Source organism: Ranitomeya variabilis, chromosome 6 (assembly GCF_051348905.1).
Source record: "Ranitomeya variabilis isolate aRanVar5 chromosome 6, aRanVar5.hap1, whole genome shotgun sequence".
Lineage (NCBI taxonomy): Eukaryota > Metazoa > Chordata > Amphibia > Anura > Dendrobatidae > Ranitomeya > Ranitomeya variabilis.
Genome location: NC_135237.1, coordinates 271,220,870 through 271,244,612, shown reverse-complemented (window position 1 = coordinate 271,244,612; position 23,743 = coordinate 271,220,870). Strand labels below are relative to the sequence as shown.

At 43.0% G+C, this 23,743-nt stretch overlaps 1 protein-coding gene across 1 annotated transcript in view; it reads right to left on the bottom strand.

Annotated features, from left to right (window-relative positions):
- The window catches only part of LOC143782308 (NFX1-type zinc finger-containing protein 1-like), a 495,771-nt gene that overhangs the window by 286,462 nt on the left and 185,566 nt on the right, over positions 1-23,743 (bottom strand). Inside the window, exon 13 of the mRNA XM_077269631.1 lies at positions 13,136-13,275. Within this exon, the coding sequence (XP_077125746.1) occupies positions 13,136-13,275 (140 nt within the window). The remainder of the gene's footprint in view (positions 1-13,135; positions 13,276-23,743) is intronic.

Below are 23,743 nucleotides of genomic sequence, written 5' to 3'. Positions count from 1 at the left end.
GCTTATCCAACATTCAGACTATCCTGGGTTGCGACCTTTTATCAATTTTTCTCTGCTATCCATGTCCAGGGAGATTAGGTACAGTACCATGGGATGCAAACTTCTTGATTATGTTTCACATCATGGACAAAGGGACATCAAGATCCCTTGAGATGGACTTGTAACCTTGAGATTGTTGATGTTTTTAAAAAATGTTGGTTCTCAAGTCTTCAAATAGTTTTCTTCTCCTTTTTCTGTTCTCCATGCCAATTGTGGCACACACAGACACACAATGCAAAGATTGAGTCAACTTCTCCCTTATCAGGTTTCAGATGTGATTTTCAAATTAACTAAAAAAATTAATTTAGAGAAAAAATATAATATAATAACATTATTAGTATACATAAAAACATGATTACACAACACAAAGATAAAAAACTACATATAAAACAATGCATTTATGATGGGGGCATGACATGTAAGATGAATTGGTATACAATGAAAAAATTAATATGCAATGATTGATTTTGAGTGAGTGATTTTCAAATTGCCCACACTTTTGTCACGCACAGTGTAGGAAAGACTACAGGTCCTTCTCAAAAAATTAGCATATAGTGTAAAATTTCATTATTTACCATAATGTAATGATTACAATTAAACTTTCATATATTATAGATTCATTATCCACCAACTGAAATTTGTCAGGTCATTTATTGTTTTAATAATGATGATTTTGGCATACAACTGCTGATAACCCAAAAAACCTGTCTCAATAAATTAGCATATCAAGAAAAGGTTCTCTAAACGACCTATTACCCTAATCTTCTGAATCAACTAATTAACTCTAAACACATGCTAAAGATACCTGAGGCTTTTAAAAACTCCCTGCCTGGTTCATTACTCAAAACCCCCATCATGGGTAAGACTAGCGACCTGACAGATGTCAAGAAGGCCATCATTGACACCCTCAAGCAAGAGGGTAAGACCCAGAAAGAAATTTCTCAACAAATAGGCTGTTCCCAGAGTGCTGTATCAAGGCACCTCAATGGTAAGTCTGTTGGAAGGAAACAATGTGGCAGAAAACGCTGTACAACGAGAAGAGGTGACCGGACCCTGAGGAAGATTGTGGAGAAGGACCGATTCCAGACCTTGGGGAACCTGAGGAAGCAGTGGACTGAGTCTGGTGTGGAAACATCCAGAGCCACCGTGCACAGGCGTGTGCAGGAAATGGGCTACAGGTGCCGCATTCCCCAGGTAAAGCCACTTTTGAACCATAAACAGCGGCAGAAGTGCCTGACCTGGGCTACAGAGAAGCAGCACTGGACTGTTGCTAAGTGGTCCCAAGTACTTTTTTCTGATGAAAGCAAATTTTGCATGTCATTCGGAAATCAAGGTGCCAGAGTCTGGAGGAAGACTGGGGAGAAGGAAATGCCAAAATGCCTGAAGTCCAGTGTCAAGTACCCACAGTCAGTGATGGTGTGGGGTGCCATGTCAGCTGCTGGTGTTGGTCCACTGTGTTTCATCAAGGGCAGGGTCAATGCAGCTAGCTATCAGGAGATTTTGGAGCACTTCATGCTTCCATCGGCTGAAATGCTTTATGGAGATGAAGATTTCATTTTTCAGCACGACCTGGCACCTGCTCACAGTGCCAAAACCACTGGTAAATGGTTTACTGACCATGGTATTACTGTGCTCAATTGGCCTGCCAACTCTCCTGACCTGAACCCCATAGAGAATCTGTGGGATATTGTGAAGAGAAAGTTGAGAGACGCAAGACCCAACACTCTGGATGAGCTTAAGGCCGCTATTGAAGCATCCTGGGCCTCCATAACATCTCAGCAGTGTCACAGGCTGATTGCCTCCATGCCACGCCGCATTGAAGCAGTCATTTCTGCCAAAGGATTCCCGACCAAGTATTGAGTGCATAACTGAACATTATTATTTGATGGTTTTTTTGTTTGTTATTAAAAAACACTTTTATTTGATTGGACGGGTGAAATATGCTAATTTATTGAGACAGGTTTTTTGGGTTATCAGGAGTTGTATGCCAAAATCATCAGTATTAAAACAATAAAAGACCTGACAAATTTCAGTTGGTGGATAATGAATCTATAATATATGAAAGTTTAATTGTAATCATTACATTATGGTAAATAATGAAATTTTACACTATATGCTAATTTTTTGAGAAGGACCTGTATGTGCAACACAAAGGGATAAGGGAAAGGGAGCCCAACACTAACACTAAGGAAGCGGGGAGTGGAGACCCCTAGGCAGATCTAACATCACCCTGTCTTTCCTAAGCATCCCTACATAGGTTCTGCACCTATCACCGAGCAGGATACCTAATCCCTGCCCGCCCATAGCAGTAAGCCCTACATAGGGAAGGATAGGATTCACTGGTTGGTCCCCACTGTAACTAAAGACAGATGGGATACACAAACAAGAGGAACACTTAGCTTGATTAAACTCAGAGAGAAACACAGACGTCATCCAGCAACACTTAAGAGGAAGATAGCCAACTGCTATAGCTCCAAACCTCAACAAGGGAAAATGGAAATGGAAATATCACCAGCAACTCCCAGGAGCAAGCTGGAAGTATTAAACACCCAGGTCCAGGTGTGTCCATTACAACAAGGGAACTTCGCCACTGGGTTATAGAGTCAGAAGGACCAGGAAGAAGTCTGCAAAGCAAACTGCTGAGACCTTCTGCAACCAGATGAAGTGAGGCCTTCTGCAGCCTCTGACACACCCGTAACAACTTGTTACTTGCCAAAGGTCAGTTTGAAGAAGCATTACCTGCTTGAAACAAAGTTGTTTACCCACAATTTTGGAAAGGTGCTAACAATTATATACGGCCAATTTTGGGGGTTTTGTGTAAAATTATGCCCAATTTCCCTGGTTTTCTTTGTGTTGTGCTGATATATACAAATGAAATACACATGTGTATAACAAAATATGTGTAATTGCAATAATTTTCTGGGAGGAATACTTAATTTTCTGTAACAATTTCAAGGGTGCCAAGACTTTAACCCCTTCATGACCCAGCCTTTTTTGACCTTAATGACCTGGCCATTTTTTGCAATTCTGACCAGTGTCCCTTTATGAGGTAATAACTCAGGAACGCTTCAACGGATCCTAGCGATTCTGAGATTGTTTTTTCGTGACATATTGGGCTTCATGTCAGTGGTAAATTTAGGTCAATAATTTTTGCGCTTATTTGTGAAAAAAATGGAAATTTGGCTAAAATTTTGAAAATTTCGCAATTTTCAAATTTTGAATTTTTATTCTGTTAAACCAAAGAGTTATGTGACACAAAATAGCTAATAAATAACATTTCCCACATGTCTACTTTACATCAGCACAATTTTGGAAACAAAATTTTTTTTCGCTAGGAAGTTATAAGGGTTAAAATTTGACCAGCGATTTCTCATTTTTACAACGAAATTTACAAAACCATTTTTTTTCGGGACCACCTCACATTTGAAGTCAGTTTGCGGGGTCTGTATGGCTGAAAATACCCAAAAGTGACACCATTCTAAAAACTGCACCCCTCAAGGTGCTCAAAACCACATTCAAGAAGTTTATTAACCCTTCCGGTAATTCACAGCAGCAGAAGCAACATGGAAGGAAAAAATGAACATTTAACTTTTTAGTCACAAAAATGATGTTTTAGCAACAATTTTTTTATTTTCCCAAAGGTAAAAAGAGAAACTGGACACCAAACGTTATTGTACAATTTGTCCTGAGTACGCCGATACCTCATATGTGGGGGGGAACCACTGTCTGGGCGCACGACAGGGTTCGGAAGGCAAGGAGCGCCATTTGACTTTTTGAATGAAAAATTGGCTCCAATCTTTAGCGGACACCATGTCGCGTTTGGAGAGCCTCTGTGTGCCTAAACTTCGGAGCTTCCCCACAAGTGACCCCATTTTGGAAACTAGACCCCCCAAGGAGCTTATCTAGATGCATAGTGAGCACTTTGAACCCCCAGGTGCTTCACAAATTGATCCATAAAAATGAAAAAGTACTTTTTTTTCACAAAAAATTTCTTTTAGCCTCAATTTTTTCATTTTCACATGGGCAACAGGATAAAATGGATCCCAAAATGTGTTGGGCAATTTCTCCTGAGTACACCGATACCTCATATGTGGTCACAAACCACTGTTTGTGCACACGGCAAGGCTCAGAAGGGAAGGAGCGCCATTTGGCTTTTGAAAGAAAAATTAGCTCCAATTGTCAGCGGACACCATGCCATGCTTAGAGAGCCCCTGTGGGCCTAAACATTGGAGCTCCCCCACAAGTGACCCCATTTTGGAAACTAGACCCCCCAAGGAACTTATCTAGATGCATAGTGAGCACTTTAAACCCCCCGGTGCTTCACAAATTGATCTGTAATTATGAAAAAGTACTTTTTTTCCACAAAAAATTTATTTTAGCCTCAATTTTTTTTAATTTTTACAAGGGCAACAGGATAAAATAGATCATAAAATTTGTTGGGCAATTTCTCCTGAGTACACCGATACCTCATATGTGGGGGTAAACCACTGATTGGGCGCACGGCAAGGCTCGGAAGGGAAGCAGCGCCATTTGACTTTTTGAATGGAAAATTAGCTCCAATCATTAGCGGACACGTTGCATATTGAAAGTATGTAGTATATGTCAGGTTGGTATGTGGTTTAGTGTACATCAGGATGGTGTGTGTTGTGTAGTATACACCACACACGCACCAACCTGACATACACTATACCACACACCAACCTGACGTACACAATGCCACACACACCAACCTGACACGCTACGTCAGGCTGGTGTGTGTGGTGTAGTGTATGTCTGGTTGTTGTGTGGTGTAGTGTACGTCATGTGTGGTATAGTATACACTCCACACACCAACCTGACGTACACGCCGCACACACCAACCTGACACGCTACGTCAGGTTGGTGTGTGGCGTTGTGTACATCAGGTTGGTGTGTGGGGTGTATACTACACCACACATGACGTACATTACACCACACAACAACCTGACGTAGCGTGTCAGGTTGGTGTGTGCGGCGTGTACGTCAGGTTGGTGTGTGGAGTGTATACTATACCACACATGACGTACACTACACCACACAACAATATGTGTGGTATAGTATACACTCCACACACCAACCTGACGTACACGCCGCACACACCAACCTGACACGCTACATCAGGCTGGTGTATGTGGTGTAGTGTATGTCTGGTTGTTGTGTGGTGTAGTGTACGTCATGTGTGGTATAGTATACACTCCACACACCAACCTGACGTACACGCCGCACACACCAACCTGACACGCTACGTCAGGCTGGTGTGTGTGGTGTAGTATACGTCAGGTTGTTGTGTGGTGTAATGTACGTCATGTGTGGTGTAGTATACACCCCACACACCAACCTGACGTACACAACGCCACACACACCAACCTGACACGTAACGTCAGGCTGGTGTGTGGTGTAGTGTACGTCAGGTTGTTGTGTGGTGTAGTGTACGTCAGGTTGGTGTCGTATAGTGTACGTCAGGTTGGTGTGTGTGTGGTGTATACTACACCACACACACCAACCTGACGTACACTACACCAAACATCAACCTGACATACACTACACCACACACACCAACCTGAATTAGTGTGTCAGGTTGGTGTGTGTGGCGTCGTGTACGTCACGTTGGTGTGTGGTGTGGTATAGTGTACGTCAGGGGGGGCAGGGGGTGATTAGGGGTGATCACTGAAGAGGGTGATCACCAGGGGAGGAGGGGCTGACAGGCGCAGGGGGCGGTGGGAGAGGAGAAATTAGTGTGGCAGCTGCAGGTGATAAAGGGGGGCAGGGGGTGATCAGTGGGGGGCAGGGGGTGATCAGGGGGGGGGGCAGGGGGTGATCACTGAAGAGGGTGATCACTAGGGGAGGAGGGGCTGACAGGTGTGGGGGTAGGAGAGGAGAAAATGGAGCAGGCAGCAGCAGGTGACAAAGGGGGGCAGGGGGGTGATCAGGTGGATGGGGGGGGCAGGGGGTGATCAGGTGGGGCAGGGGGTGATCAGGGGGAGCAGGGGGTGATCAGGGGGGGGCAGGGGGTGATTAGCGGTGATCACTGACTAGGGTGATCACCAGGGGAGGAGGGGCAGACAGGCGAAGGGAGCGGTAGGAGAGAAGAAATAAGCACTGCAGCTGCAGGTGACACAGGGGGGCAGGGGGGCGATCACCGGAGCAGGGGGTGATCAGGGGGGCAGGGGGGAGGGAGCGGAGGTTGGGGGGAGTGGAGGACAGGAGAGGGAAGGTACCTGTCCTCCGCAGCAGCGGTGGTGCTGGCAGTGGCAGTGGGGGAGGCGGTGGCAGCGGCGGCGCCGACACTGTGAAGAGGTCTGCAGCAGCGGCGGCGGCGATCGCGGTGTCTGGGGGGGCAGGTGAGCAGTCAGGCACCTCGCTCCTCAGCTTCCACGGATGGGATGAAGCTGAGGAGCGAGGCAGACATTGTTTTTCTCCGCCCCCCCCACATCTAATTGGAGGGCTAGCGTCACATGGACGCTAGCTCCAATCAGATCAGAGGGGGGTGATAAAAAGGTCAGCAGCAGTGATCGTAGCCCCGGGGGGGCAAAGCCACCCCCCCTGGGGTGAAGTATAGGTCCCCCTGCACCTGTGGGTCGGGTGACCTTTCATTAACCCCGGTCACCCGACCCGCAGGAACACAATCCTTCTGTGACACAGCATATGCGTCACAGGTCGGATTGGCACCAACTTTCATGACGCATACGCTGTGTCACAGGTCGGGAAGGGGTTAAACCATGACTGTACATATATACCATATATAGATATACAGTATATCTAAATATATATATATATATATATATATATATATATATATATATATATATATATATATATATATATACACATATTCATATACACTCACTGGCCACTTTATTAGGTACACCTGTCCAACTTCTTGTTAACACTTAATTTCTAATCAGCCAATCACATGGCGGCAACTTAGTGCATTTAGGCATGTAGACATGGTCAAGACAATCTCCTGCAGTTCAAACCGAGCATCAGTATGGGGAAGAAAGGTGATTTGAGTGCCTTTGAACGTGGCATGGTTGTTGGTGCCAGAAGGGCTGGTCTGAGTATTTCAGAAACTGCTGATCTACTGGGATTTTCACGCACAACCATCTCTAGGGTTTACAGAGAATGGTCCGAAAAAGAAAAAAAATCCAGTGAGCGGCAGTTCTGTGGGCGGAAATGCCTTGTTGATGCCAGAGGTCAGAGGAGAATGGGCAGACTGGTTCGAGCTGATAGAAAGGCAACAGTGACTCAAATCGCCACCCGTTACAACCAAGGTAGGCCTAAGAGCATCTCTGAACGCACAGTGCGTCGAACTTTGAGGCAGATGGGCTACAGCAGCAGAAGACCACACCGGGTACCACTCCTTTCAGCTAAGAACAGGAAACTGAGGCTACAATTTGTACAAGCTCATCGAAATTGGACAGTAGAAGATTGGAAAAACGTTGCTTGGTCTGATGAGTCTCGATTTCTGCTGCGACATTCGGATGGTAGGGTCAGAATTTGGCGTAAACAACATGAAAGCATGGATCCATCCTGCCTTGTATGGAGCATCTTTGGGATGTGCAGCCGACAAATCTGCGGCAACTGTGTGATGCCATCATGTCAATATGGACCAAAATCTCTGAGGAATGCTTCCAGCACCTTGTTGAATCTATGCCACGAAGAATTGAGGCAGTTCTGAAGGCAAAAGGGGGTCCAACCCGTTACTAGCATGGTGTACCTAATAAAGTGGCCGGTGAGTGTATAGAGATAAAGACAGGTAAAAAATTGCTTGCATGGCAGAGTTCCACAACGAAAACCACTACTGAGCATTAACAATAATTTGTTTGGTGATCTGCAACATTTAAGTGTGACAAACATGCAAGAGAATAGAAAATCAGGAAGGGGGAAAACACTTTTTCACATAACTGTATATGTATATATTTCACTGATACACAGGGATTTGTTATGTGGACATATGCATATACACCCTTAGCTATTCATTATTGTCTCTATTTATTCATTATCAAGTATGAATGCCATGTGCAGAAATGCTTACGTTTACATACCTTAGGATTCTAACAATGAGGTTATTATTGGTTGTCTGAAGAATATTATGCCATGATGAATGCATTTGTGCACGCAAATCATTAGGATGCACTGCTGGTGGCTCCTTTTGCAATTGCCTACCAATGATGTCCTAGAGGAAATACAAGTCTGGAGACACTGCAGGTAAGCAATGGTAGAACATTTTGACCATGCAGGATGTTCACAACGGCTTGAACAACATGTGGGCTGGCACTGTCTTTAGGAAAAATATCTCCTACAATTTCACATTCCCTCATGAAGACCGCTTCAGGGCTTTGCCAATGTGGTTTAAAAGCCAATCTATGTCTATCATTACATTCAAGACAAAAGGGGGACTTTTTATTTGTCTCACTTATGTAGCACCAGGAAAGATATATCTTGGTACTGTGTTAGCCAGTGGATAGAAAAATATTTAAAATTGAGAGTACTCAGTGTTTGATACCTTTTAATGGCTGACTGAAAAGATGGTAACAAATTGCAAGCTTTCAAGACTACTCAGGTCTCTTTATCAGGCATAGACTAAAAGAAATTCTGGAGAATCAAATATTTATGCACAACACAGCACAGAAAAAAAACAAAAAAAATGACATGACAAGGTGACATGAAGCAGAATTACCATGATTGATAAACAGTTATGTTCATAAATATTGGACCAGTTCTTAGATAAGGAATGTTTTATTGTCCTCTGATTGGGGTCTGGTTCTGTTGTGATGACCCCACATGGTCTGAGGGGCAAATTCCTTAGTTGATGTAAAAAGACATAAATCCATGTAACACGTTCATTCCTGCACTAAGACTGTCAAAGGTCATCATCAGTTTATATTCCCATATTCTTCTGTATCTTTGAGATTTGAAGTTAACTTTTAAAACAAGTTGGGGAGACAAAAATGTATTGCCACAGGTAGATCCATTCTTTTTTCTCTTATTGTGTGGCGGTGAGAGTTAATTCTTGTTCTAAGCTTTTGCCCTGTCTCCCATACATACAGACTCCCAGTTGGACATTTAGTACAAATAATTAGGTACACCACATTAGAAGTGATGCAGCTGAAGGTACCTGGTATCTTGTAGTCCTGATGTGAATTGGGGATCTTTATCTTGTTCATTGTCATTATAAATGGACAGGTTTTACATTTTTTTTGATTGCAAGGAAAGGTACCTGCAGCTGTTGGAGAGGACAGGGAGCTTCTGACAATGATACTTCTTAGATTTGGGGGCTGCCTAAAACACAGTAGTGGGGGGTCTAAAAAATTGATTGTAAGCTGGCATCTTTTTGTAGTAAAGGTTGTAATTTCCGTGCAGCTCCCCTTAGCAGATTGTTGGTGTTGAGGTACCCAGTTATTTTCTTCTTTAGTTTCTTTTTTCTTCTTTAGCTTTGTAATGTAGCAGGTGATTCCTTGATATTCTGGTGGCTCTTGTAATCTGGTTTTCAATTGTTCTTGGATGGTAGCACCATGTAGCACCATTAATTCCACAGCATTTTACAGACACTATCAGCACTGTTGCCATGGGGGCTCGCAATTTAGATTCCCTATAAGTATGTTTTTGGAGTGTTGGAGGAAACTGGAGAACCTAGATGATCCCATGCAAACAAGGAGAGAACATACAAACTCCTTTTGCAGATGTTGTCCTTGGTGGGATATGAACCCAGGAGCCCAGCTCTGCAAGGATGCAGTGCTCACCACTCAGCCACCATTCTCGGACTCATCACTGAAGAGGATAGACCTCTTTTCTAGTCTCCAGGGCTGTATTGCTTTGCATCATTATTGTTTTTGAGAGCTGTGGCATAAGGTCATCTGAAAAACTGTATCTGCATTTAGCATGTTGCTTGTGCTAGCAGCATTTACTAAAAAAAGCTATTATGGCCTGCAGTGTCTCCGGATGTCTTCCATCGAGCACATCTAGGATTTCCGTTTGTCACTATTCTGCCACTCACTGTATCCTAGAGACGCTGTGACAGCTCAGCAGCCCTATGTATAGCAGGTGCATGTTGCACTGTCAGTGCTGTGAATGACAGCTCACCTGCCCTATGGATAGCAGTGGCATGTCGGGCTGTCAGTGTTGTGTTTGGGTTTCCTTCAGGTGTTTTCCTTCCCAGATAATTGCCAGGCTTTTTAACTGGCTGGCTATGTTTCATTATTGGCAATTGCAGCTTCAGCTCAGTGGTGTGACTACCCGTTTGTATAACCTTTTTTGCCTTTGACATATTCTGATTTTAGTTACAAGACTCCGAATGTTGCCCTGACTATTCATTTGTGTTATCCCTCTGTCTTTGATGTTCCTTCCTGGCTTTTGACTGTGGACTTCTTGTCCACTCTGCCTCACGGCTAGTCCGTGAGTAGTAACTAGCATCACACCTTCTTCAGCAATTGCAAAGGAAGCTGCCAGCAGCAGATCTTGAAGTCTTGCATATCCAAGTATATTATGTGTGGCAGAACATTCCTCAGACAACCATTAATAATTTCATTGATAGCATTTCAAGGCATGCACATGTGTGTATTTCTATGATTTGTGCTCATACTCATTACTGAATAAATATAGAGATTTTATAAATGTTTCTATTTTTTTCACCATTTTTATATCATGACCATGTCTACTGAACCCCCATGAGAAGACTGTTGTATAACATGGATCTAAGCACAATGTAGGTGTTCATGTGACGTGTTGTGCTTTCTTGATATGCTCTGTTTTTGGGACATTCTGCACTCCAGTGTTATATGTATCAATTGTGATGATCCACCCACATGCCTAGTTTGATCATATCCCGTGAATGTCTGTCTTTTATATTATACATGTAATGTCTGTTATACAAGTATATATACAGTGGGGCAAAAAAGTATTTAGTCAGTCAGCAATAGTGAAAGTTCCACCACTTAAAAAGATGAGAGGCGTCTGTAATTTACATCATAGGTAGACCTCAACTATGGGAGACAAACTGAGAAAAAAAAATCCAGAAAATCACATTGTCTGTTTTTTTATCATTTTATTAGCATTTTATGGTGGAAAATAAGTATTTGGTCAGAAACAAACAATCAAGATTTCTGGCTCTCACAGACCTGTAACTTCTTCTTTAAGAGTCTCCTCTTTCCTCCACTCATTACCTGTAGTAATGGCACCTGTTTAAACTTGTTATCAGTATAAAAAGACACCTGTGCACACCCTCGAAACAGTCTGACTCCAAATTCCACTATGGTGAAGACCAAAGAGCTGTCAAAGGATACCAGAAACAAAATTGTAGCCCTGCACCAGGCTGGGAAGACTGAATCTGCAATAGCCAACCAGCTTGGAGTGAAGAAATCGACAGTGGGAGCAATAATTAGAAAATGGAAGACATACAAGACCACTGATAATCTCCCTCGATCTGGGGCTCCACGCAAAATCCCACCCCGTGGGGTCAGAATGATCACAAGAACGGTGAGCAAAAATCCCAGAACCTCGCGGGGGGACCTAGTCAATGAACTGCAGAGAGCTGGGACCAATGTAACAAGGCCTACCATAAGTAACACACTACGCCACCATGGACTCAGATCCTGCAGTGCCAGACGTGTCCCACTGCTTAAGCCAGTACATGTCCGGGCCCGTCTGAAGTTTGCTAGAGAGCATTTGGATGATCCAGAGGAGTTTTGGGAGAATGTCCTATGGTCTGATGAAACCAAACTGGAACTGTTTGGTAGAAACACAACTTGTCGTGTTTGGAGGAAAAAGAATACTGAGTTGCATCCATCAAACACCATACCTACTGTAAAGCATGGTGGTGGAAACATCATGCTTTGGGGCTGTTTCTCTGCAAAGGGGCCAGGACGACTGATCCGGGTACATGAAAGAATGAATGGGGCCATGTTTCGTGAGATTTTGAGTGCAAAGCTCCTTCCATCAGCAAGGGCATTGAAGATGAAACGTGGCTGGGTCTTTCAACATGACAATGATCCAAAGCACACCACCAGGGCAACAAAGGAGTGGCTTCGTAAGAAGCATTTCAAGGTCCTGGAGTGGCCTAGCCAGTCTCCAGATCTCAACCCTATAGAAAACCTTTGGAGGGAGTTGAAAGTCCGTGTTGCCAAGCGAAAAGCCAAAAACATCACTGCTCTAGAGGAGATCTGCATGGAGGAATGGGCCAACATACCAACAACAGTGTGTGGCAACCTTGTGAAGACTTATAGAAAACGTTTGACCTCTTTCATTGCCAACAAAGGATAGATTACAAAGTATTGAGATTAAATTTTGTTTCTAACCAAATACTTATTTTACACCATAAAATGCAAATAAAATGATAAAAAAACAGACAATGTGATTTTCTGGATTTTTTTTTCTCAGTTTGTCTCCCATAGTTGAGGTCTACCTATGATGTAAATTACAGATGCCTCTCATCTTTTTAAGTGGTGGAACTTGCACTATTGCTGACTGACTAAATACTTTTTTGCCCCACTGTATATGGATATATACCACTGGAGCTGGTTAAAATGGATGTGTGTATCTCCTGTTGTCTTTTTTTCATCACAAGGCTCCTTTCTGGCCCATGAAGTAATTGCTTATGTGGCAAAATGTATCCTATTTAGTGATGAGTGAGTATACTCATTGCTCGGGTTTTCCCGAGTATGCTCAGGTGATCCTCGAGTATTTTTAGTGTTTGGAGATTTAGTTTTTGTTGACGCAACTGCATGATTTATGGCTGTTAGCCAGCCTGAGTACATGTGGGGGTTGCCTGGTTGCTAGAGAATCCCACATATAATCAAGCTATCTAGTAGTCGCAAATCATGCAGCTGCTGCAAGGAAAACTAAATCTCAGAACATTCACAAATACTCGGGAGACCACCTGAGCGTGCTTGGGAAAACCCGAGCGGCAGGTACACTCGCTCATCACTAATCCTATTTTAGAAAACTGTCATGTGTATGAGAATTTCTGTGTCTGAGATAGAGAAATTCTACTGTAAACAACACCATTACAGCACTGATGAATATGTTGGTGTTAAAACATACAACCAAGGAAACGAATGAAAGAATAAATAAATACACAAACCTGTAAACCGCCCAGCGTTTTTTAAGGGGGAGGTCCCATAGATCCACAATCAGCTCGCATTCTTTTTCTTCCATGTGACTTCTCTCCTGGATCTCATGCTTTATCCGCTTCTTTAATTTATTTTTCATTTTTACGGGTGACTGCAACAAACCGTACATTTGCTGGGCTATAAGTATGTAATTCATTTCACCAATTTGTATCTTTGATTAAAATAAATGTGATATTAAAATTAGATTGTTGAAAAAGTACCTATAGATTTTTTTTCTTCAGATATTGAAGCATTTACTGTTCATTGTATGAACTGAAAGATGCATATACAAGGCTCTATAACAGGGGTAGGGAGCCTCAGGCCAAAAAGACACAACTATTATGTGGAAGAAGGTGCTCTGGTCAGATGAGACCAAAGTAGAACTTTTCGGGCTAAATACAAAATGCTATGTGTTCCGAAAAACTAACACTCCACATCACCCTGAAAACACAATCTCCACAGTCAAACATGGTAGCGGCAGCATCCTGCTGTGGGGATGCTTTTCTACAGCAAATACAGGAAAGCTGGCGTGAGTTGATGGAAAGATGGATAAAGCTAAATATAAGGAAATCCTGAATAAAAACCTTTTAGAGGCTGCAAAAGACTTAAGACTGGATGGTATGTTCAACTTCCAGCAGGACAACAACCCTAAACATGTTGCCTGAGCTACAGTGGAATGCTTTCGATCAAAACATAGTCATGTGAGTGAATTGCCCAGTCACAGTCCAGACTTAAAGATCTAAATCTCATTGAGGTATGTGGTAAGACTTAAAAATTGCTGTTCACATGAGCTTTTATGCAATTTCACTAGTTAGTTTGCAAAGAATAAGCAAAAATTTCAGACTCTGGATGTGCAAAGAGACATACCCCAGAAGACTTTCAGCAGTAATTGCACCAAAAGCTGGTCCTACAAAATATTGACTCGGTGGAGGAGTGGGGTGGATACAAATGCACATCACAATTTACAGATGTAAAGTAATTAGAAAACCATGTATCATATCCTTTACATTGCACAAATTAGGATTTTGTGTTGGTATATCACATAAAATCTCAAGAAAATACATGTATGTTGGTAGGTGTAACATAAAAATGTGGAGAAGTTCACAGGGCATAAATACTTTTTCAAGGCACTGAATTTATTCCAGTCCAAGTATATTCTATGTGATTAACTGTATATATATATTAGTAGTACAGAAAATCCACAATTGAACATATAGGATTTATTATAAGTGGGGAAGGGAGAAACTAATCATAACTGAGGAAGTGAGAGGGAGGGAAGTGAGAGGGAGCTGACACTTCAACCTCCACTGAAGTAGTGACCACCTGCAGTGAACAGTTAAATACAACAGGAGATCTGTTCTGGGAAACAGCCACCCAGACTGAGAATTATTTACACAGAGGCGGAGAAATACACTTCCTCTGATCAAAGCATTGTTCTGAGACTTTTTAGTGCCAGAGGCCAGTGATAAATATTGGGGTTTGCATCAGTCCGATATTTATGGGAGATATATTTTCGATGTTGTAGTCAAGGGACGAACATAACTCATTCAATGTAATCACCAAAAGGCCATTCTAACCTCTCCAACTTAATAACGAATCCGATGGATGATGCTATCCATGCCATGTTTCATTGTTATAGAAAGGAAAAATTGCAATAGGAAATCTGAAAACATTATCTAATACCTGGGACCTCCAGGGGCGAAGATATCCTGTAAGTTGGGGATCTCATAAAATTCTATAAGACTTAGCATATCCCACAACCAACCCACATATGAGCTCACCAAGGGAAAGTATGGGGGTATAACCTTTATCTAATAAAAATGAGAGCTTGTTGTGTCTATCATTGCTCCTTCTGGAAGACATAGTTAATTGTGAGCGTGTTCCACTTTTTTAATGGGGCGCTTCCCTCCATAAAGATTCCTGTAAAATCAAATTTAGTACTTCTCTTTCCTTATTCCTTTTTATTCAATGTAATTGTATAAACTGTATTGTTTTATTCCCATGTTGCATCATGTTTGTATATTTTTTCAGGATTAAAGGGAACCTGTCAGCTGTTTTGGCCACTATAAAATTCGGCCACTGCCTTTTAGGGTTATCTACAGCATTAAGATAAGAAAAATAAGTTTTATTATACTCACCCAGGGACAGTCTGGTGCGGTCCAGTTTGATGGGTGTCGCAGGTTGGAGTCCGGCGCCTCCCATCTTCTTGCATTGCGGTCCTCCTGCTTGAGTCCCATCTTCTTGCGCCGCCGCCCTCCTGCTTGCTTAATGGCCTCGGCATCGCGCTCCTGAGCAGGCGTACTTCTCTCCCCTGTTGAGGGCAGAATAAATTCCTGCAGTGCACAGGTGCTGGGCCTCTCTGACCTTTCCCAGTGCCTGCGCACTGCAGAACTTTGCTCTGCCCTCAGCAGGGCAGATAACTACCTGCCTGCTCAGGAACGCGATGCCGAGGACCATGAAGCAAGCAGGAGGGCGGCGGAACAAGAAGATCGGAGGCGCCGGACCAGGACCTGCCACATCCATCGGACCAGACCACCCCCTTCCCTGGGTGAGTATAATAAAACTTATTTTTCTTATCAGGCAGACCAGATCGGGGGCTAATCTACAGCATTATAGAATGCTGTAAATAAGCCCTGAAAGGCAGTGGCCGTATCTTATAGCGGCCAAATCAGCTGACAGGTTCCCTTTAAATATATATGAGTCACCCGCCAGGGCAGTGGGGATACTCGGTATTGGGTCCGGTCGCAGTTAAAGGGGTGGTCACGGTGGCAGCGACCCGGTCCGTGGCCCTGGGCACTCAATTAAAGGGGAAAGGTCATTAAAGGGAGTTGTAATAAAGGTTGTATTCGTGACGCCACCTGTGGTTCTCGGTCAGAGGGGACCGACGCTGCTTAAAGAGGTCCTCTGGGGCGATGTTACTGCAGCAAGATGATAACGCTTCCCACAGGTGAAGCGGGGTCCCCAGGGCTCCCAGTGTAGTGGGAAAGGGTGGTGGGTTGCCAGTAAATAAATGGAGGACACAGGGTTGCAGTCTTTACGTGATTTACCGATGTTGCAGTCAGGCCACAGTCCAGGGAACCGGCAACAGGTGTCGATGGAGTCCAGGCAGCCTGAAGACAGGTGGAAATCCCTTTTGCCAGGTCAGTTTGGGAGCCTTCCCCTATGCGCTGGTCTATTAGTCCCTTGCTGCCTGTGGTGTCCTAACAAGGTTCTCTTGCTCTCCTGTCCTGGTACAGTACCTGTACGGTAGGCAACTTGAGCCGTTTCTCTGGGGTCTCGTTACATGGTGACTCTGGGCTGTGGAATACTGCTGTACCTCAGGTTTTATGTGGGCAGGTTACTTTCAGCTCTCTGCCCTCCGGTTCTGCTGTGGGACTTGCAGTTCCACACAGCATCGTGCTCCCAGTGCCTGGTTTCTGCGCTCAGCTTTGAGGGGCCCAATCGCATCCTCATCTAGCTCTTCTGTTCCTCTCTGCTCCTTCACTGTCTCTTGTCTCAATTAGACTAACTGACTCCTCCTCCAGACCAGGATGTATATATCAGGGAAGCTCCCCTTAAACCGAGTTTTGAGCTCCCCCTTCTGGCCTGCAGTCAGAATGTGTTGTATGTAAGATTAGCTGCCAAAGGGATCCCTCCTGTCTTCAGGCATGGCATTACCCTGCCTGAGAGAAAGGCAGCACCACAGTGGTACCCGAACTCCTGGGGTGCCACATATACATTTAATAGCTCTGTTCCTCCTGCTCTGTAAATAGCACTTTTGACGCTACCTGTAACAGGTGTCCAATTGGCCTGCATAAACGACTGGTGGTGGCAGCTAGTGGTTCCTTTTTGTAATTGTGAAGTTGGCAGTGATCGTACCGGGATATATACAGTGGTGTGAAAAAGTGTTTACCCCCTTCCTGACTTCCTATTCTTTTGCATGTGTGCCACACTTAAATGTTGCAGATCACAAAACAAATTTAAATATTAGACAAAAATAACACAGGTAAACACAAAATGCAGTTTTTAAATTAATGTCTTTATTATTAAGGGAAAAAGAAATCCAAACCTACAGTGCCCTGTGTGAATAAGTGACTGCCCCCTAAACCTAATAACTGGTATGGCCACCCTCAGCAGCAACGACTGCAATCAAGCATTTGCGATAACTGGCAATGAGTGTTTTACAACGTTCTGGATGAATTGTGGCCCATTCGTCTTTGCAGAACTATTTTAATTCAGCCACATTGGATGGTTAGGGTTTCCAAGCATTTTGACTAGGTCACACGAAAATTTTAATTTTGTTTTTCATAAGCCATTCAGAGACAGTGTGTTTTGGATCATTGGCCTGCTGCAGCTTGAGGTCACGAACAGATGGCCGGACATGCTCCTTTAGGATTTTTGGGTAGACAGCAGAATTTTTAGTGCCATTAACCACAGCAAGTCTTCAAAGTCCTGAAGCAGCAAAACAGCCCCAGACCATCACACTACTACCACCATATTTTACTGTTGGTATGATGTTCATTTTCTGAAATGCTGTGTTACTTTTACGCCAGATGTAATGGGACATACGCCTTCCGAAAAGTTAAAAATTTGTGTTGTCAGTCCACAGAGTATTCAAACATGATCGCAGTGTTCCAGGGGCATAGGGAAGCATCGCGCAGGGAGGGGGCTCCCTGCGGGCTTCCCTGAGACCCTTGGTACAATGTGATGTGCTCGCGTTGTATCGAGCGTCTCCTCCCTGCAGGCCCCGGATCCAAAAAGGGGCTGCATCCGGGTCCTGCAGGGACTGGAAAATGTCAAATCAGCGATCTTACACTATAACATGATGCCCCCCGGGGCAATGTTATAGTATAAAAAAAAAAATTCACATGTGTAAAAAAATTAATAAAAAAATATATTGCTCCCATAAATACATTTCTTTATCTAAATAAACAAAACATTAAAAGTACACATATTTAGTATCGCTGTGCCTGTAACAACCTGACCTATAAAACTGTCCCACTAGTTAACCCCTTCAGTGAACATCGTAAAAAAAAAAAAACGATGCAAAAAACAACGCTTTATTATCATACCGCCGAACAAAAAGAGGAATAACACGCAATCAAAAAGACGGATATAAATAACCATGGTACCGCTAAAAACGTCATCTTGTCCTGCAAAAAATGAGCCACCATACAGCATCATCAGCGAAAAAAAAAAAAAGTTATAGTCCTCAGAATAAAGCGATGCAAAAATAATTATTTTTTCTATAAAATAGTTTTTATCGTATAAAAGCGCCAAAACATAAAAAATGATATAAATGAGGTATAGCTGTAATCGTACTTACCCAAAGAATAAAACTGCTTTATCCATTTTACCAAACGCAGAACGGTATAAACGCCCCCCCTAAAAGAAATTCATGAATAGCTGGTTTTTGCTTATTCTGCCTCACAAAAATTAGAATAAAAAGCGAAAAAAAAATGTCACGTGCCCCAAAATGGTACCAATAAAAACGTCAACTCGTCCCGCAAAAAACTAGACCTCACATGACTCTGTGGACCAAAATTTGGAAAAATTATAACTCTCAAAATGTGGTAACGCAAAAAATATTTTTTGCAAAAAAAAGCGTCTTTTAGTGTGTGATGACTGCCAATCATAAAAATCTGCTAGAAAACCTGCTATAAATAGTAAATCAAACCCTCCTTCATCACCCCCTTAGTTAGGGAAAAATTAAAAAAATGTATTTATTTCCATTTTCCCATTAGGGTTAGGGCTAGGGTTAGGGTTGGGGCTAGGGTTAGGGATGGGGCTAGGGTTAGGGTTGGGGCTAGGGTTAGGGATGGGGCTAGGGTTATGGTTGGGATTAGGGTTAGGGGTGTGGTTAGGGTTGGGATTTTGGTTGGGGTTAGGAGTGTGTTTGGGATTAGGGTTAGGGATGTGTTTGGGTTAGGGTTTCAGTTAGAATTGGGGGTTTCCACTGTTTTGGCACATCAGGGGCTCTCCAAACGCAACATGGTGTCCCATCTCAATTCCAGTCAATTTTGCATTGAAAAGTCAAACGGCGCTCCTTCCTTTCCGAGCTCTGCCATGCGCCGAAACGGTGGTTTACCCCCACATATGGGGTATCAGCATACTCACGAAATATTGCACAACAACTTTTGGGGTCCAATTTCTTCTCTTACCCTTGGGAAAATAAAAAATTGGGGGCAAAAATATCATTTTTGTGAAAAAATATGATTTTTTATTTTTACGACTCTGCATTATAAACTTGTCAACGTGCACACCACACATCTAGATAAGTTCCATTGGGGGTCTAGTTTCCAAAATGGTGTCACTTGTGGGTGGTTTCAATGTTTAGGCACATTAGGGGCTCTCCAAACGCAACATGGCGTCCCATCTCAATTCCAGTCAATTTTGCATTGAAAAAGTCAAATGGTGCTCCTTCCCTTCCGAGCTCTGCCATGAGCCCAAACAGTGGTTTACCCCCACATATGGGGTATCGGCGTACTCAGGACAAATTGTATAACAACTTTTGGGGTTCAATTTCTCCTGTTACCCTTGGTAAAATAAAACAAATAGGAGCTGAATTAAATTTTTTGTGAAAAAAAAGTTAAATGTTCATTTTTTTTAAACATTCCAAAAATTCCTGTGAAACACCTGAAGGATTAATAAACTTCTTGAATGTGGTTTTGAGCACCTTGAGCGGTGCAGTTTTTAAAATGGTGTCACACTTGGTTATTTTCTAGCATATAGACCCCTCAAAGTGACTTCAAATGTGATGTGGTCCCTAAAAAAAATTGGTGTTGTAAAAATGAGAAATTGCTGGTCAATTTTTAACCCTTATAACTCCCTAACAAAAAAAAAATTTGGCTCCAAAATTGTGCTGATGTAAAGTAGACATGTGGGAAATGTTACATATTAAGTATTTTGTGTGACATATCTCTGTGATTTAAGGGCATAAATATTCAAATTTGGAAAATAGCGAAAATTGTAAAATGATTGCCAAATTTCCGTTTTTTTCACAAATAAACGCAGGTAATATCTAAGAAATTTTACCACTATCATGAAGTACAATATGTCACGAAAAAACATTATAAACAATATTAATTTCTCTTTAATAGCGGACACACTGTTGGCCACAGCAGTCGGCTTCCTGCAGCTGCCAGGCGTTCATGTGTGCCTGCTACTTAAGGGAATGAATATTCACTGCTCTCCACTCCCATAGGCATGGAATACAGTAAAAATTAATTCCTTTAGTAGTGGGCACATGTGCCTGCTATTAAAGAGCAATGACGTCCTTGCCATGCGCTGCTTACAAGCATAAATCAACTACTGGCATCGGAACAAGATGCTGCGAGGGAGCGCAGGAAGGTACCGTAAGTATAATGGTTTATGATTTTTTTAATGTTTTTGATGGTGGCCATGCATACCAGGATGGAGATGGGGGGCAATCATACTAGAATAAGGATGGGGCCAAGCATACCAGGATGGAGATAGGGGCCCTACATACCAGGATAGAGATGAGGGGGCCATGATTACCAGGATAGGGATGAGGGGGCCGTGCATACCAGGATAGGGATAAGAGTACCATGCCTACCGGGCTAGGGATAAGGGGGGGCATGCATACCAGGATAGGAAAGAGGAGGACATGCATACCAGAATAGGAATGAGGGGGCCATGCATAGCAGGGGTAGGGATGAGGGGGCCATTCATTCCAGGATGGGGATGAGGGGATCGTATATACCACGATAGGAGATATTAGTACAGAATTGATCACATTTTTTTTCTTCAATTTTTTTTTCTAATTACCTCCTCCAAAAACCTAGTTGCGTCTTATGGTCCGGAGCGTCTTATAGTCCGAAAATTACGGTAAGTGATTTCTTGACTGAGAACAGGTGTGGCAGTAATCAGGCCTGGGTCTGGCTAGGGAATTTGAACTCAGATTCCCAAACATTTGACCAACCACAGTTAATGTATGTTTTAAGGAGGGGCAATCACTTTTTCACACAGGGCCCAGTAGGTTTGGATTTCTTTTTCCCTTAATAATAAAGACCTTCATTTAAAAACGGCATTTTGTGTTTAAGTGTGGCAAACATGCAAAAGAATAGGAAATCAGGAAGGGGCAAACACTTTTTCACACAACTGTATGCCTATATACAGTATATTCCATTAGTTGGAATCGGAGGTGTATATACCATATGCTCACTGTGAGTTTCCCAATAATTGGCCTAGTAGTGGAAGCAGCCATGGCACAGAATTTTGTACCATTGAGCAGCAAAAAGAATAATTACATTGTGACCATGTGTTGTTGTTGTTTTAGCCCCAAAAATGGCTAATAAAAATAATAGTCCACACAGTTTATTCTGTAATTTCTCCTGAGTGCGCCAATACCCTACATGTAATCGGAAAATACTTTTCAGGCACAGTAGAAAGCTCAGAAGAGAAGGAGCGCCATATTGTAGTGCCGATTTTGGGGTTATGGTTTGCGGGTGTCATGACCCACTAAAAGAGCACCTGAGGTGCAAGAACAGCAGAATGCCCCCATAATTGACCCCTTTTTACAAACTACAGCTCTCCGTTAATTCATCTAAGGATGCAGTGATCATTTTGACACCACGGGTGGGTCACAGAACTTTATACCATTGGGCAGTGAAGAAAAAGAAATTACATTTTTACCACAAAAATGTTGTTTTAGCCCAGATTTTAAATTTTCACATGGGGAAATGGGTAAAAACGGCACCAAAATTTGTCACAGTATTTCTGCTGAATGTAGAAAGACCCCATATGTGGCTGTACAGTACTGCTTAGCAACACTTGGAAGAGAAGGAGAGCTATTTGACACATGGAGACCAAATTATAGAACAATAGTTTACAGACTCCATATACAGCGACCCTAAGAGCCAGAAGAGCAGAATCACCACTCAAGTGACCAAATTTTGAAAATTACACCCCTCTGAGAACATATCTACAGATATAGTAATGATTTTTACTCCATGCGTATTTCCCAGAAACAAGCAGCAATGGATGTAACACTGGGTGAGGGAACAGCTATGTGCACAACAATGGGAAAAGGGTGGGGAAGACCAAACACTAGGAAAGGTGGGAGTGGAGGCCCCTAGGCAGATCTGACAACACCCTGACTCCCCTAGCATCCCTAAATAGGTTCTGCACTTATCACCAAGCAGGAGCCTAATCCCTGACTGCCCCTAGCAATAGGCCCTGGATAGGGGGGAAGGGGTGAGCACTAGTCAGCCCCCACTACAACTAAATACAAAACGTGTAAACAAACAAGGGTATACACTTAGCTTGAGAAGACACAAGAGAGATCATGCCAACAATCCTCCAAGAGAACTCCAAAAAGACACTAGTCGACTAAACTTCCAACCCGGACAGAGGAAAATAGACCTATCACAGGTGCATTACTGAAGAGACTAAAGGTATTTAAATATCCAGCAAGGGTGTATCAATTTGCAACAGAAAGGTGGAGGTCACCGCTAGGTCTTGGAGGGAGAGGGATATCACTCCACAACAGAGATGCAAAAATCAAGAAGGTGCTTGCAGAACCAAGCGCATTGACCTTCTATGCCGGATCCAGAGTGATGGTCTGTCACACCTGACACACCCGTGGCAATGGATGTTGCTAAGTGAAGATTGCAAATCTGCCATTGTAGTACCTGTACTTTGCAATGCCCATACATCCTAGTGCCCAGTACATTGTAGTACCCAGTACTTTATGCCCAGCTTGTGCTTCTGGAGACATGCACCCATAAATTAAGCGGTCTCTCATAGCTGCGTAATTGCCAAACATGTGGATGCTAGATGTGGTTTAGGCACACTATGGGGCTCAGAGGGGAGGGGGTTTTTGGATTTGGGTTTCCAAAATTCACCAGATTTCTTTTGGTGCGTGAGGAGCTATTGGGCTTTTCCATAGCCTTTGTGCTACCAATAACATTGAAGTTCTCTAGATTTCCACTGACAGACGACGGGACCCGAGTGGGGACTTGCTTTTTCTGTGGATTGAGCTGAAGCTTTTATTGGGAACATTTTACATAACACTTATGATCACATTTATCCTGACATCTATGCTAAATACTTACATTAGGGTTTTCACCTAAATCTCGTGATTCAGATGAAACCCGAGGGATCTAATCACTGTAATGAGGCAGAAGTTACTTTGGACTCCGTCTGGCCTCTGTTCAGCAATGTCCTTCTTTTCAGAGGTGCATAAAACTGTGGTTGACAGGTTATTTATGTACGCTCAAAAAGAGGGACACTGCTGGATCACAGGTCAGATGGCATCCACAGTGCAGTGTTTTCATCTGTCTCATTATAGGGAATCTTCAGTCAGGGGTTCCATCTATACTCATCATGGTGTTCTCTTGTAGAAGGAGTTATTTGCTAATTGATGAAAGGCTGTTGCTGCCATCTGATATCAGCCCCCACAGCACTGTATTGTTTGCTAATATGCTAATGACATGTTGACCTAGCTTGTTGAAACAATGAGCCCCTGAGACCTTCCCGCACCTGACCTGTGAGACACAGATCAGTCCTGTGTGGAATGATGATGTGTTCACAGCATCTCAGAGAGAAAGAAGAGTGTATGGACTATGTGATCCTCTGTC